Here is a 15154-nt window from a genome sequence, read left to right as displayed (position 1 = left end):
ACTTAGTGACACGAATTAAAATATACATATATACATATATTTTTATATATATTAGTATATTTTAATTCGTGCTTAGTGATATAAACTGACTAACCATCTATTACTATGAATATCTTCTTTTTTATCTTTTATTATACTCTCGTTATCTGGACAGATAATATAGGTACCTACCAAAAGTTATCATTATTTTTTTTTTCAATCTGAAAAGTGACATTTAAGTGTCCTAAAGATTTCTTCTCTAAGAACAATGTGACAGAGTAATGATTATGGTAATTTTAGACATGTATAACATGATTTAGGAAGAACATACAAACTATGTATTTTAAGGTATAAGTATAATGAGTACATACTGATGTTATAATATTATAATAATTTATAATACAAACAATTAAATTTTGAATGGATATATTTTAAGTTTTGTTCACCATAGTAATAAAGGAAAATTAACTAGTATTTCAAGCAATATTTAACATAAATATAAACATACATTTATTCACAAAACTGTTGCTTTGATCAATTCTAAATGGTATTGAGTTAGATACCTATTGCATTAAGTTTATAAAAAAACAACAATAATGTATTCATTTATACATATAAATTTATGATTTAAACTTATTACTGATTAGCATTGACTATATCAACAAATTCTGGTTTTAAAGATGCACCTCCAACCAAAAACCCATCAATATCGCATTCTTTAGCTAATTCTCGGCAATTAGATGATGTCACAGATCCACCATAAATGATGCGTGTAGTTTTGGCAACGGTTTCATTTACTTCATCAGTTAACCATTTTCTCAAAATTTTATGGACATCTTGAGCCTGAAGGAAAATAATATAATTTAAGTATACAATAAAATCATTTTAGAAATGTTCAATAACTTACTTGTTGAGGGCTTGCAGTTTTACCAGTACCAATTGCCCAGACTGGTTCATAAGCAATAACTACATTTTGCCAGTTGCATATTTTTTCCTTAATAGCTTGAATTTGCTTAGCTACAACAGCTTCAGTTTGTCCAGCTTCACGTTCTTCAAGAGTTTCACCAATACACGCAACAACAGACAATCCAGACTCAAGAGCATGATTTATTTTTTCAGCAACGAGCTGTTAGAACATTAAAAATAATTTAGTATTAGTATTGTATTAATATCAAGGCTTAATCTGAGAGAGAACCTTCCTCATACTTTTGTAAATTTTTAAATCATAAATATTTATTCTAAATTGAATTTCCTATTATAATTTAGGCACAAGAGAATATTAATATAAATATATAAAGAAAGATTAACTGGTATATGTAATTTTATTAAATAGGGTCAAGAGACCCTGGAGAAGTTTAAAGATAGTTTGCTTTTAAAAAATTAGGAAAAACCTATTAATATAAAATGTATTATTATTATGATAATTAACATTAAATTTGTCTTTTTCCATTTTTTTTTTTTTTTTATATTGTTTGAGTTAACAGTTATCAATGTTAATTATTATTTATTAGACTTTAGTCTAATGCTATTTTCGTTTTATTTTTTAGTGATTATACATAATGTCTGTACTAAAACAATATTGTAAAAATCATAAGAAAATAAATCAAACATACTTTAGAGTTAGGACTTATGATCATGATAAAGAATCTTATTTTTGTATTAAATGTATTTAATAATCATAAGTAAATAAGACAAACATATTAAAGTTTGGACTATTGTCTAATAATCACATTAACAACTATTAAACAATTCAAAAAATAAAAACAAAATTTGAGAGCATTGTAATTGTATAAATATAAATAATACACAATTATACTCTATTCATATTAAGAAATAACCCAAGTAGTAATAATTGTTTATATAGTAAAGCCACGCCCCTGCACACAAGTTGACAACCAATAATGAACAAAAAACATTAAAAATAAAAATAATAAATACATTTTTATAGTAATAGAATGTACCTATTGGATTATGTATAATATATCTTTACAAATTATAAAATAATTAAGTGGATAACCTATAAAATATGTTTGCAAATCTTTGTCAATTATATTTATTAAAAAAAGTTATTGGTAGATCCATAGAGAAAAAAAATACACTTTGTAATATGTATATGAATATAAACCATGAGTAAATAAATAAAGCATAAAAAGAATTAACAAGTGATGTGGAATGAGACGATTAGACATGCTGCACTTTTTACACTAAATAAGGCATTGATTTGTAACTTATGGCATGAAAATAAGATGGGAAAGATTCAAGTTTTCATAAAATAAATATATTTTTTGTGTTTAAGAATAGTATTTACTGAAAGTCAGTTTTTACTTATCAGTATAATTCAACATCAATACTCACAGTATCGGACTCATTGAATATCTGCCGGCGTTCAGAGTGACCCAAAATCACCCAATCGATACCAATATCTTTTAACATACTAGGGCTTATTTCTCCTGTGAATGCGCCCTTTTCAGTTTTATAACAATTCTGTGCAGCAACATATATGTTACATGGTGCTTTTTCTTTAACAGAATTCAAGTATATGGCTGGTACTCCAATCAAAACCTCTGCAAAAAGAATTTATCGAACTGTATGCACATCTCAATCTATTAGTGTCATGAACTTACCGACATTAGGGTCCAAGGGTCCCTTTACTAAATTGCTGAGTAGTTCATCGGCGACTTTCTTTGAACCATTCATCTTCCAGTTGCCTCCAACAAAGAATTTTCGAGACATGATGGCTGTTGAGTAAAACGATCTAGAAGAGAAAAATAGAAAATGACAGTCAACGAACAATGGATGCTGCAACTCACTGCACGGTAAATGGAGATGAAGTGATTTTCTAAAGGACGCCGACCGTCAAATCTATTTTGTGGTCGAATGAAAATTGATGTTGATAGCGGACGTAACTACGTAAGTATTGACATGGGCCGTGATAAAAACGTAGGACATACTTATGACCTCTAGTGGGGGCTTAAGGTCAATTATTTAACGAGTCAAATTGATAACTTTATGATAAGTTATCATTATTTTGCGTCTTGTTGCTACTTGAAATAGTAGATAACAATATATAACAACAATAATACAACATAAAAAATAGAATATATTAATATAAATTATAAATTAAATTAAATTAAAATATAAAGTTTCTATGCTTTTGGTAATTCATATATTTGTCTACAGTGAATTCAACTAATTCAATACATTATTGACTATTGAAACTAGTACTACTAGACACTAGTGCCTTAGTAATATCAAGTACTATAAATTATAGTATTTAGTGTTTTTAATTATTTTTGAGTAAGTATATATAGTCGTATAATAATAATAATAATTATTATTATTTGTTGTAAAGAGGAAAATTTTTTACAATAAATAATGAAGCCCTTAGGGCACAGAATACAGATATATAGACTAAAGAGTAAATACATATAACATAAAGCAAGACATTAAGATAATAATCTCAATTAAATATATATTAAATTGAAACACAATTGAACATCAATGTTCAATAGGTATAATAGGTAATTTTTTAGTTCATTAGTTCATAGCAAGATTAAGTGTACACAAACATAAACACACTTTAATAAAATTGTCATCTGGTACTGATTTTTAGTGGTTAACAGACCTGGCTCATAGGGTAGGCGATATAGGCCCACGACTAGGGCATTTCTCAAAGGCAACATTTAACATTTTTGTATTATAGAACTGATGTAATATTTACATGTAAGGGGCGATAAAACTCAAATTTGCCTAGGTGTGTTTAAGCACTTGAGCCGGGCCTGGTGGTTAAAGGTTGCTTATTCTCATAAGACTACCTAAGTGTAATATTTCAGTAAATTTAATGTTTTACAAGGCATTTTATATATTTTTATTTTACTCTGAAGCAGAATATTTCCTATGCTGTCACTTAAAATGTATAATCTATATTTTGTTCATAAACCTTTTGTTTTCTATTTTATTTAAATTACTTATGTAAAAAAGTTTTTTTCAAAAAAATATCTTATGTTTAAAAAAATCATCCTATTACATTAAATCTGCTATTTTCGATTAAAGATCATGTGTTAATAATTAAAATTAATAATAAACAATTTTGAAACAAAATAAAGTAAAATAGTTTGGTTTTATGAGATTTCATTTTTTATGTGATTTTTCTGTATTCTGTGTAGTATTATATTATTATATAGAGTTTTTTAAGATAAACAACACCTTTTAAAAATTAAAACAAAATGATAGTCTTAAAAACTAATTTCATTGGAATTCATGATAATTATATATGTATATACATAATATATACTTAATTTTAGTAATGTATGTTAAAAATAAAAGTAATTAGTTTAAAATACCATGTTACATTAAAACTTACCTTTTAAAACAACTTGGTATATATGCTGACATTTTGTGGTTTTACGTTGAAAATATTAGAAAAAACTGATTTCATCTGTACAGTATTATAGCTGCCGAGTAGTAAAAAAAAACCATGGATAATACATTCACATGGAAAAATGTATAAAAATAGCCATAGAACTCATACTCAGAGTATAAGGACTATGAAAATAACAAACACAAATAACAGTGCTGTAAACAGGAAAGCAAAAGTTGATGCACAAACCATTTTAATAAAGGAATAAAATGTGTATGCATCAATTGACTACCAACTATGTCAGTTGGAAATACAAATTTGACATTATTGAATTATTCAATAAATATTTGATAAAAAATAAAATATATTAATCTATTAACACATAATAGTTTTTTTTCAGTAGACAAATCGAACATCCATTTTTTATTTTTAATGGTTTAATCTTCAAATAACTCATGGCAAATAATCCTGTAGACGAAACAACTCACAAAGAAGAAAAAAAGTTTGTGTTCAAGGACTCAACTTTTGACGTAAGTAAATTTACTAAAAATCTTAATAATTTTGATTAATATGAATTATTGAGAGTCATTAAATTAAATGTAATGAATACAATAATTAAAATGTATATTTTATAACTGTATAAGCTTAAATTTATATAAAAATGTTTATAAAATATTATTGTCGACAACCTTAATAGATAATTCAGTCTCAATATTTATTATACTATTTGATACTATTTCAAAGATTCTTTATCATTTATATTAGTTAATACTAAATTTATAAATAGGTATACTTAATGGTTTTAATTGTATCAATAGTATTGTACATGTTGTAGTTACACAATAGTATAGCACTATTACACATATACAAGTATTTAATTCATATTTATTTAAAGCTTATTGACCCTTTACCCATATTCTTCAATAGAATTTAATTTTTTTCTTTCTAAAAGTAGTTTAGTAAACTATATTATTAAGCTACATTAACAATATGTCAATATATATTAAATATGTACTATTATAAACAGTAGAATAGTTTTGTAAAAAATAATTAGTAAGTAACTACTGTTTTTACTACTGATTTATTTGTATAGCGAATGAAAAAAAAATAGTTTAGTAGAAACCATGGATTCTCAGCCTAATTCTCCCATAAATCTTTAACTATTTAGATATCTCATCAGATTATGTTGTCTTACCATCAGCATACCTCCTAGTTTTAAAATTTCTAACGGTTGATTATAGCTACAACTACTGTACAGTTTAATAATTCAATTATATTATATTTTCTATTAATGTTTGTACTAACTTTTTTATTTAAAAAAATAATTTAATTATGATCTAACGCTCATAACCGCCCCACTGAAATATTTTTGCCATTTTTCATTCCTATAGATTTACCTCTGAAAGTGGCAAATCTTTTTATAAAGACAAATAGTGTGCGATTTATTTATTAATATTCAATTATGTAAGAAATAAAGTTTTTTAAGCTATTTATGAGTATTTAATAATTAATGTTTCAGAGCACCAAAACAATCAATGGAAAAAAAAAATTGTGGCGTTCTTTAAAACAAATAACAGCTCAAGAAAGAAATTTACCCTGGCCTGATAACTCAATTAATTGTAAATAATCCATATTACTTCTTTATGCAATTATGCCTCATATTTAATTTGGATGATTTCTGTTCACAGATAGCAGTATTTCTGCTCCGCCATCATTCAAACCAGCCAAAAAATATTCAGATATTAGTGGATTAATTGTAATAATATAAAAATGTTTATTTATAAATACTTAACTAATCCCTCTTTTTTTCTTTTTAAAAAGGCCAAATATAAAGATCCCCAAACATCTTTATACTATGCTGGACATGAAGAATTCAGTACTGTAAGAAATCTGCCTAGTGATATTATTACTGGATATTTGACATTACGAGGATCATATAATCCTATTGGATAATGTTAAACTTGATTATTAAGACTGATACATAAAATGAATAAATATGTTGGTAACAGTAAAATGTATATTACTATCTTGAATTATTATTAAACAACAATGAACTTTATAAATCAGTGTTTATTAATGATTTTACCATCTCTTAATCTTCCTATTCCTGCATAATTACATCACTACTTATATTAGTATAAAAACACACAAAATGTATTATCTTCAAACTTGTGGATCAATTTTGGGTTCATCAAATTTAATTGTTGGGAATTTGGTAGGATCTTCATTTGGTCCAATGCTGTATTGTCTGCCGATCTTCTCTAGATCAGCCTTGTAACCTTTATCAATTGAGGGGTCAAATGTCTTGGAATCAAATTTTCCTTTGTACTCGCGAATTTTATCCAAGAACAATTGTTGGATGGGATCTGAAACGTTGGCCATCAATACCGATGAAGCCGATATGTTGCGGCGAACAAATCGACTGGCCGATCCAGTGGCATTCAATTTTTGTAATAAATTAAATGACAACATGTTAAATCTAAAATATTGGTTATATATTAATACATGTATTTTAAACATACACAAATAACAAAATACTTACTCTGTGAAGTTACAACTCGTGGAGCAATTATACAGAAAAGTTTCAAGTTTAAAACTTCGTGAAAAATTTATCGACACATAAAACGATAAAACCTCAAATCATATGTCCAATTACCCCTGTCCTAGTCAAGAATCCTATCTCTAAGACGAATGTCAATTTTTTTTTTTTTTAATGATTAAAGACAGTGTATCCAAAATAAAATTCTTCAGGGTAATTATATGTATTGATATATATTATTTATTCGGACAACGTATTAAAAATTGATACATAAACAAGATTTTTTCAATACCATTTCTATTTATATTCAATTTTAACAAAAGTTATAAATTCTGAAAAAATATTTTACATTTTTTCTAAACGTGAAAAATTTGTTATTCTACAACTACGTTGCAGTAAATTCATGTTTTCTGATAAGCGTGTGGCCATGACAACAATAACAAAGAATGACTGGGTGGTTTTCTTTATTTAAATAGATAGAAAATAGAATATAAATATTAGATAATAGTAAACACTACAATTTTAAATTAGTCAATTTACATTTTTTTAGAAAATTTTTTTTAAAATTTAACATAATGAAGATTACTGTAACAACACACGACGACCACTTGTTTGTACTCGACGTAAGCGAGGACTTAGAACTAATCAATTTCAAGGCACTTTGTGAAGTAGAAACCGGAATTCCATCACAGGAAACTGGGCTTACACACAATGGTCAGCTTTTGGTTGACGATTTTAGTACGATGAAAAACTTGGGTGTTCACGATGGGGATGTTATCATAATTCAAAGAGTTGCAAGTAGCGCTACTGCAATGGATCATTCATTTAGTAGTCCCAGCAATAGTAGGATAAATGAAATAAATTTTATTGGACCTTGTATCTGTAATTGGTTTTGTTTTTTAGACATGTTACCACAATTTGACTTTAGCCGTATTCAAGTGCCTGGTTCATCTAATAGCAACACAGACACTAGCAGACAGCATCAAATGCAAGATGCAGAGTATGTTAGGAACTTATTTCTCTCCAGTCCAGAACAATTAGCACTCCTAAAGCAAAATAATCCCAGACTTGCGGATACATTGACCTCTAACAAAATAGGTTAGTAGCTAGTCACACTTATTAAATACTAAGTACAAAGTCTTATTTCTTCACTATTTAAGTAGATAAGTACTAATATTGATGATATGATAGTAAATCAACAACACACTAGACTAGATTGAATTATTATTAAATTAAAAAGCTTAATATTGTATGCTATCTAACGTATAAATTTAATAAACCTTATGAGCTATAGAGTATATTCAATATTATTACAATGTAATAAATGAGATGATTCACTAAGCATATTCGCACCTTTTTTTCTTCAATATTACCGTTAATCAAAATCCGTTTTTAGGTTTTTTATCGGTATACATTTACACCACATTTTCAAATTCTTGAGATTTTTTTGTACTAATTAAGTCTTATGAAATGCCCTTTAAAAATACAAATTTCTATTTTTCAAATAAAATTTCCCCTTTTCTATTAAATTATCGCAGATTTTTTTGAATTAATATGAAAATTCAAATGAGTTTTTGAATTAACTTTGTAAACTTAGGTTAATAGGTTTATGTTATCAACATATTAGTATATTACATTTATAATTTGTAAAAATGGTCCCTTCTTCCCTAGTATAATAAACATTAGTTTCAATATTACATCTATTTTATATTTTTGTAAAATCATTTTTAAAGACTTTAATACTTGATATATATTTTAATCACTAAAATCTGCTTGCTCAAATGTTTTATTATTAACTCCAACATTTCTAAAAAAAATTATCTACTTAGTAATTTACAATATTAAGGGAAATTATTCATTTGAGAAACAGAAGTTTAGATCGCCTTAGGACCTTAAGTAATTCAAAAAAATTATAAGAATTAGAAAACATTATCTTTAAATATATATTCAAACATACTAAAAATCAAAATTTGAATATATTCATTATTAAAGTAAAAATTAGAATTGAGTATGCTTATTTGAATCACTCTATATATAATATATGAAATTAAATAGTTAAGTTAGTCCCATTCACTAATGATATAAATTTCTTTAAAAAAGGATCTTTTAATTAAATTAAAAATCTAGACCACCCATTGTCTATAAACATTTCACAATAATTAAAGGGATTTAGCTAAGAGCTAATTTCTAAACTCCAATAGTATTTTAAAAATAAAATAGACTATTTCTTTATGTATAGCTAAATATTTTGAGATTGATAAAAATATAGAAATTAAATTGTTAATTTTTTATATAGAAGAATTTGCAAATGTGATGGCTGAGCAAATGGAAGAACGAAAAAAGCGCGAGGACCAAAGAATCAGAATGATGAAAGCTCATCCATTTGATTCTGAAGCACAAAAATTAATAGCAGAAGAAATACGTCAAAAAAACATTGAAGCTAACATGGAAGCAGCTATGGAATACAATCCAGAAATGTTTGGAACAGTTGTCATGCTTTATATAAACTGTAAAGTAGATGGATATCCAGTGAAAGCTTTTATTGATTCAGGAGCGCAGACTACAATAATGTCATCTGCTTGTGCTGAACGATGTAACATCATGCGTTTAGTTGACAGTAGATGGGCTGGGTTAGCTAAAGGTGTTGGTGTACAAAAAATTATTGGCAGGATACATATGGTTCAAGTTGCAATTGAAAATGATTTTTTAACAACCAGTTTTTCTGTTCTTGAAGATCAGCCAATGGACATGCTTCTTGGATTAGATATGCTAAAAAGACATCAAGTAAAGACTTTTACAATTAATAAACATTTCCTTTTATGAACATTTTTTAATCATAATTCTTCTTATCAAAAGAATATCAATTCATTACATTCTCCCCGTTCTTCATTTTAGTTTCTTATTATAAAAATACACATAAGACATAACAAATCTCTGTATTAATGAGAACACTTTTTGTAGTTTTAGCTTGAATATTACTAATTACTAATTAGTGTCAATAGATCTGTTATCAAACTTAAAGGTTACGTTAATAATATTATCTTATCTTGGACACTTAGTAGATTTTTGATTTATATTTCAATCTTAAATTGAATAATAGTTGTGATACTTTACAATTTTAAAATATTTATAACTCGTTTTAAAATATAAATATCAGTAGAAGCTTACGATATGCCCCAAATAATATTATTATCATTAAATTAAATACTAGTATTAGTACCTAACTAATATTATAGTTAACACAAAATTAATCCTTTTGAATTAAAATTTGCTATGTTAAGCATTTGTAAAATAGAAACAACATAATATGTTGATTCAGAATTTTGTATACTGATTATGTCTTTTTATTTTATTTTATTTTTTCCTATATTTAAAAAAAAATTGTATATGGTAAAATATTAAATCAATGTCATTGACAAAAATGCTAAATATCGAAAGATTATAAGATTTATATGTTTATTTATTTATTTAAATCAATAGTGTTGCATAGACCTGGAACATAACGTTTTAAAAATTGGAACAACAGGGACTGAAACACCATTTTTACCTGAAAATGAGTTGCCAGACTGTGGTCGTTTAACTACATCCAGTGATCATGATGGGACTAAAAATGAAGATAAAGAACTAAGAAAAGCTATAGATGAAAGCAAAAAAACACAACAAAGTAGTGGTAAATTTTCATAAAATTATTTTTAAATGAACATAATCTCTCTTAATTTCTTTAAGATAAAGTATTTTTATATTATTGTTAAAATTAATTAGACAAAAGAAGACGTGATGCCTACTTTGTCCAAATTACACATTTCCCATTACTTCCAGGTACCTTTTTTTTTCCGATCTATATTTGTTAGTAATTTCTTTGTTTTTTATATATTAAATATTTAATTTTGTTATTGTAAAAAGCTATTTAATACAATCAAATTTTTAGTTATTTATTTAATTTGTTTTAATAATTTTTATAGGTACCAGTAAATCTAGTCAATCTTTTAAAGAAACTGATATTACAGAACTGATCAACTTAGGATTTTCTAGGGAGCAGGTAAATAAAAATAAAAATTGAATATAATAATATCCAGAATGATGTCTAAAGTTAAATACTTCTATTATAAGCTCTATCAAAACTAATCACTACATGGCGCAAGATAGTTAAGGATCACTTTTTGTGTTTCTGACTTAAGTTATAGTGGTATACTGTATTGAGTGTTTTAACTAACATTCTTAAGAAAAAATAACTGTAAATAAATGATAAAATAGAATAATTGTATAAATCTGTAGACTATCCAATAAATTCAATTAGACATGATTATTCAAACAAACTAATTAAACAAACCTATATAGTTCACACATTATTATAAATGGGTACATTTGTTTTGTTTGAAAGGTATCTTTTCAAATCTATCATTTTAAAGAATATTGTAATTCAATTAAACTATAATGTTACTTAACCTAATAATTAATAATGTTATGAAACACATAGTTATACTGAAAATAATTAAATTTATATAATTATAATTCATTATTTTCTTTTTTTTTTTAGGTTATTCAAGAATTAAAAAGATTTAATGGAAATAAAAACGAAGCTATGGCTTCCTTATTTGCAAAAATATTAAAATTTTGACAGTTGTCAGAAGTTTTTAACAATATTAATATAAAATATTCTTCCTCTTCGAGACTGTTTCTATTTTTCAGTCAATATTAGTTTTAATTTTTCAAATTTGTATTTCATTATTTTTATAATTTTTTGGCTGAATTTATGTATCTTTTGTTTTTAATTAATTAATTTAACAATACATTTTTTAAATGAAACTTATAAATACCTTAAGAAAATGTATATTTTTAATTACATTTTGTTTCTATATATAAAGTGATGTTAACCATTTAAAATATTAATAAAATCATACAAATAAAAGGTATTTATAAGTTTCTAAAAAATTCCTTTCTAGTAATTTTTCTCCTTGGTAAAATGTTAACTTCTTTTCATTTAGAGACTGTATTTTCAATATAATGACTTTTTGTCTATCATTTACACAATTATATAAATGCATTAAAGGTGTTAAGTTTTCATTCGGTTTATGTAGTCTTATATTAAAAGTAAATAATAATAAATAAATAAGGTTTGGGATTATTAACCACAACAAAGCTAAAATAATATATTTCAATATTTGTAGTTTTTGCATTACCTAAAATATTGTGTTCAAAACAAATGCATGATTGTATAAAATAAAAATAATTTAAAAATCAATCTTTGTTATAATTGTTTTGCATACCTATTTAGTACTCCTTATTTCTAAATCCTTTTATTATAGTAGTGATGTTAAACATCGTTATTCAATCATCAAATAATTTAAAAATTAATTTTAACAATAAAATTGGTTAATGATAATAAATAAAATTATTAATGATTATGTGTATGTATATTTACATTATATCTTATAGATCAGAGTAAAATGTTAAAAGACTTTTTTAATGATTATCAAAAAATTATACAACAGCTATGCATTTTTTTTAAACTATTGATAGATGTACATTCTCTAAAGCTGCAGTCACTTTCTCTTTGTCATCTAATTGTGTACTTAAGCATGTTCAATTGAATGATACCTAGAGTAGTAGTATCATAGAAACATATTTTAAAGTGCACTGGCAGACACCATAAAGAGTCAAATTTTAATGTATAATCCAATTAATATAGCCATACAGCAATATGGGGAGGGGGGAAATAGTTGATGTATATAATACTATATTTAACTATATTAATGCTAATTTTAATATAAATATATATTTATATATAGGTATTAAATATTTCAGAAACTCGTGTTCAATATAAAGTTATTAAAAGTATAATAAAACTTTATACTTTTAGTTGAGCTCTGCTTTTCATAAAAATACTTAAATTATGAAACAAATGTTCTCTATATTTTGTATGTTGGAACACAAATACCACCAACTTTGATGTCAATAATGCTCAATTTATAATACTACTGTATGTTAACTTTATTGTGAATGTTTAAATACACAAAGATAACATACATTTAGAAAAAAAAATTACTTACACTAAGGTTGTCTAGAAAAATGGTGTCTAAATAAAAAAAATCTCAATGCCATAAAATAGATATATTTTCCAACATGTACAACCAACGATGTCCAAATCTCCATTAACTACATTCTCACTGAATGCCGAATTTATCATAACATCAGAACAAGTTACAACCTTCCTGAAACATTAGCTGAAATTCTTCACAATCATCCAACACCATACATTATATCATAGCTGCCAAACTTCAAACCAAGATTTAAAATAATTTAGAATAATTAGAATAAGTAGACAATAATATATTATGTAATTAATTAAATTATCTATAAGCCTAATGGCCTATGTTACCAAAGGTCTTATTTTATTTTTTAATAAAAAAAAAATAGGTTTATTATGTAGAGATGAAGCTTATAATATTGGTTTAAGTTAACAGAATTTTAATTTTATAGCTTCCATATTATACTCATAAACAAAGTAATATGTACAATTGATGATATGACTCATCAAGAAACAATCAATCAATGTAAAAATTCTATAATAAAGAACAATTGATTATATTAAGGTACCTAACAAATTATCAAAAACTAACATCTATATACCAAATTTAAACTAAAAAAAATTATTATTAATAAATTCTAGATTACAAATCCAAAATTATTATTGAAATTATTTTTTAATTACTATATTAGTTATTAATTTTTAAAGTTGATGAATAATACTAATTATATATAATTAATACTAATAAAACAATTAAACAATGCAATTTTTAAATGTTAGCAAATGAAACTAAATTACAATATAATCATAAGATTTTTTTTTCATAGGTAGATATTTCATAAATAATATCAATCAATTTGAAATTTGAATAATATATTATTAATAAGCACTTAAATGTGATAGATTATAGTAAAAAAATAATGTTGGTGTATCACTAATTTAAGATAGTTATTCAGTGTTTGAGATTGTAAACTAGTACCTACCATACAACGCAATACTGCAATAGGTTTTAATGTACCTACTATAAAAGTGTGTAAAACATAAAAACCTATAAACCTTATAGAGTTTCAACAACTCAATTGTTTTGAAATGATTGAAAACAAAAATAAAAAAGTTCATTACTACTTTTTAATCATATTAGTATGTTTACGTTATTTAAATGTTTTCGTTATAAATTATAATGGACATTTTTATTGTACACCGCGCTGACATGGAATAAGAATAACAGAATGTAGTGCATGTGCATAACGCATTTTGAGAATTAAATGACCTTCTCCTGGTTTCCCTCAGTTGGGTCATTATCTGCAGATGTGACTTACTTTTCTGGTACCGCGAAAAAATAACCCCGGAAAAATAACCCCGCGAAAAAATAACCACAGAAAAATTAACCCCATATGCGATTTTGTAAGATTTTAAATAATAATAATTGTCTAATATTCAAAACTAAAATGTATATTCTAATAAATACGTGTATATGAATATTTTATAAAATATTTTAATTATTAGGTGAATTATGAGCATTTTCAAATATTTAATATTTTTCATACTTATAACTCACCTAAAAATTAAAATATCGTAAAAATCAGATTATAACAGATTATGATCTTACCTAAAAGTTAAATAAAAGCACACTAGATATAGTGCGGGATCAACGTCCTCTTAAGATATGGTATATCTTAATATCTATAAATCGTCCTATATTTATATTTGTATTGTTAAAATATGGAATTCCTAATCTGCCAATGTTACTTCTCGCCTAGTTACTAATAATATAATAAAATAATAATAAAATAACCAATAATATATAAATAAAAAAAACGTAAATAATTTTAAACAAATTGTCAATATTTTCAATTTCAATAATATAATAATAAAAAAAACGTAAATAATTTTAAACAAATTGTCAATATTTTCAATTTCAATAATATAATAATAAAAAAAATGTAAATAATTATATAAATTATATATTAATACCTATAACCTATTAATACCTATTTTATAATCTTTTTCTCAAATTGAAATAAATTTTTTTTTTAAATGTGTCCACTTCTATTTGATTGGTATTTAACCGTTCACATAATGTTTTTAATCTTTTTTGAATGGTTTTCGATTTTGAACATTTGGTTTTGGACTCTCCTATATTTTGCAGAGTAAGTTTTGCACTATCTGCCGACATTTCATTTTTTATTTTAGTAATTAAAGTCCAAATCGAGGGGTGTTTTCCTCCAACCAAATGGCAAAATCGATT

The 15154-nt window shown here is 25.0% G+C and overlaps 4 protein-coding genes across 9 annotated transcripts; 2 read left to right on the top strand and 2 right to left on the bottom strand.

The window, feature by feature from the left end:
- Nucleotides 1-388: 388 nt before the first annotated feature.
- Nucleotides 389-2940, bottom strand: LOC132931728 (triosephosphate isomerase). Its single transcript, XM_060997691.1, has 5 exons — nt 2790-2940; nt 2604-2734; nt 2335-2543; nt 887-1105; nt 389-822 (listed from the first exon to the last, which is right to left on the bottom strand). The coding sequence occupies exons 2-5, from the start codon at nt 2710-2712 to the stop codon at nt 616-618; spliced, it is 744 nt and encodes a 247-aa protein (XP_060853674.1). The 5' UTR covers nt 2713-2734; nt 2790-2940; the 3' UTR covers nt 389-615.
- Nucleotides 2941-3048: 108 nt separating this feature from the next.
- LOC132931737 (INO80 complex subunit C) lies at nt 3049-6402 on the top strand. Of its 3 annotated transcripts, none has more exons than XM_060997722.1 (5): nt 3049-3276; nt 4743-4869; nt 5859-5958; nt 6028-6095; nt 6161-6402. In XM_060997722.1, the coding sequence occupies exons 2-5, from the start codon at nt 4795-4797 to the stop codon at nt 6290-6292; spliced, it is 375 nt and encodes a 124-aa protein (XP_060853705.1). In that variant the 5' UTR covers nt 3049-3276; nt 4743-4794; the 3' UTR covers nt 6293-6402. The 3 variants fall into 3 exon arrangements, with proteins under 3 accessions (XP_060853705.1, XP_060853695.1, XP_060853686.1); XM_060997712.1 differs by having other exon boundaries at nt 4740-4869; XM_060997703.1 differs by having other exon boundaries at nt 4729-4869.
- Nucleotides 6390-7033, bottom strand: LOC132931752 (ATP synthase-coupling factor 6, mitochondrial). The gene is made up of 2 exons (XM_060997734.1): nt 6882-7033; nt 6390-6818 (listed from the first exon to the last, which is right to left on the bottom strand). Exon 2 carries the CDS (start codon nt 6809-6811, stop codon nt 6503-6505), a length of 309 nt encoding a protein of 102 aa, XP_060853717.1. The 5' UTR covers nt 6812-6818; nt 6882-7033; the 3' UTR covers nt 6390-6502.
- Nucleotides 7034-7194: 161 nt separating this feature from the next.
- LOC132931694 (protein DDI1 homolog 2) lies at nt 7195-12120 on the top strand. Of its 4 annotated transcripts, none has more exons than XM_060997658.1 (7): nt 7195-7721; nt 7782-7976; nt 9178-9662; nt 10359-10548; nt 10641-10701; nt 10845-10917; nt 11416-12120. In XM_060997658.1, exons 1-7 carry the CDS (start codon nt 7454-7456, stop codon nt 11494-11496), a joined length of 1353 nt encoding a protein of 450 aa, XP_060853641.1. In that variant the 5' UTR covers nt 7195-7453; the 3' UTR covers nt 11497-12120. The 4 variants fall into 4 exon arrangements, with proteins under 4 accessions (XP_060853641.1, XP_060853632.1, XP_060853615.1 ...); XM_060997649.1 differs by having other exon boundaries at nt 9175-9662; XM_060997632.1 differs by having other exon boundaries at nt 7195-7976; nt 9175-9662.
- The last annotated feature ends 3034 nt before the right edge of the window (nt 12121-15154 follow it).

The sequence above is a fragment of the Rhopalosiphum padi genome, chromosome 1, assembly GCF_020882245.1.
Source record: "Rhopalosiphum padi isolate XX-2018 chromosome 1, ASM2088224v1, whole genome shotgun sequence".
Taxonomy (NCBI): domain Eukaryota; kingdom Metazoa; phylum Arthropoda; class Insecta; order Hemiptera; family Aphididae; genus Rhopalosiphum; species Rhopalosiphum padi.
Note: the sequence above shows the minus strand (reverse complement) of the source record. Positions and strands in the feature narration are given on the sequence as shown.

Coding starts and splice junctions, on each gene's coding strand:
- LOC132931694 (XM_060997632.1), top strand. CDS start 7,454: ATGAAGATTACTGTAACAACACACGACGACCACTTGTTTGTACTCGAC. Junction 10,549..10,640: donor AAAAACACAACAAAGTAGTG/GTAAATTTTCAT, acceptor AAAATTAATTAG/ACAAAAGAAGACGTGATGCC. Junction 10,702..10,844: donor TTCCCATTACTTCCAGGTAC/CTTTTTTTTTCC, acceptor TTTTATAGGTAC/CAGTAAATCTAGTCAATCTT.
- LOC132931737 (XM_060997722.1), top strand. CDS start 4,795: ATGGCAAATAATCCTGTAGACGAAACAACTCACAAAGAAGAAAAAAAG. Junction 5,959..6,027: donor GCCTGATAACTCAATTAATT/GTAAATAATCCA, acceptor TTCTGTTCACAG/ATAGCAGTATTTCTGCTCCG. Junction 6,096..6,160: donor CAGATATTAGTGGATTAATT/GTAATAATATAA, acceptor CTTTTTAAAAAG/GCCAAATATAAAGATCCCCA.
- LOC132931752 (XM_060997734.1), bottom strand. CDS start 6,811: ATGTTGTCATTTAATTTATTACAAAAATTGAATGCCACTGGATCGGCC.
- LOC132931728 (XM_060997691.1), bottom strand. CDS start 2,712: ATGTCTCGAAAATTCTTTGTTGGAGGCAACTGGAAGATGAATGGTTCA. Junction 2,544..2,603: donor ACCCTTGGACCCTAATGTCG/GTAAGTTCATGA, acceptor TTCTTTTTGCAG/AGGTTTTGATTGGAGTACCA. Junction 1,106..2,334: donor TATTCAATGAGTCCGATACT/GTGAGTATTGAT, acceptor ATGTTCTAACAG/CTCGTTGCTGAAAAAATAAA.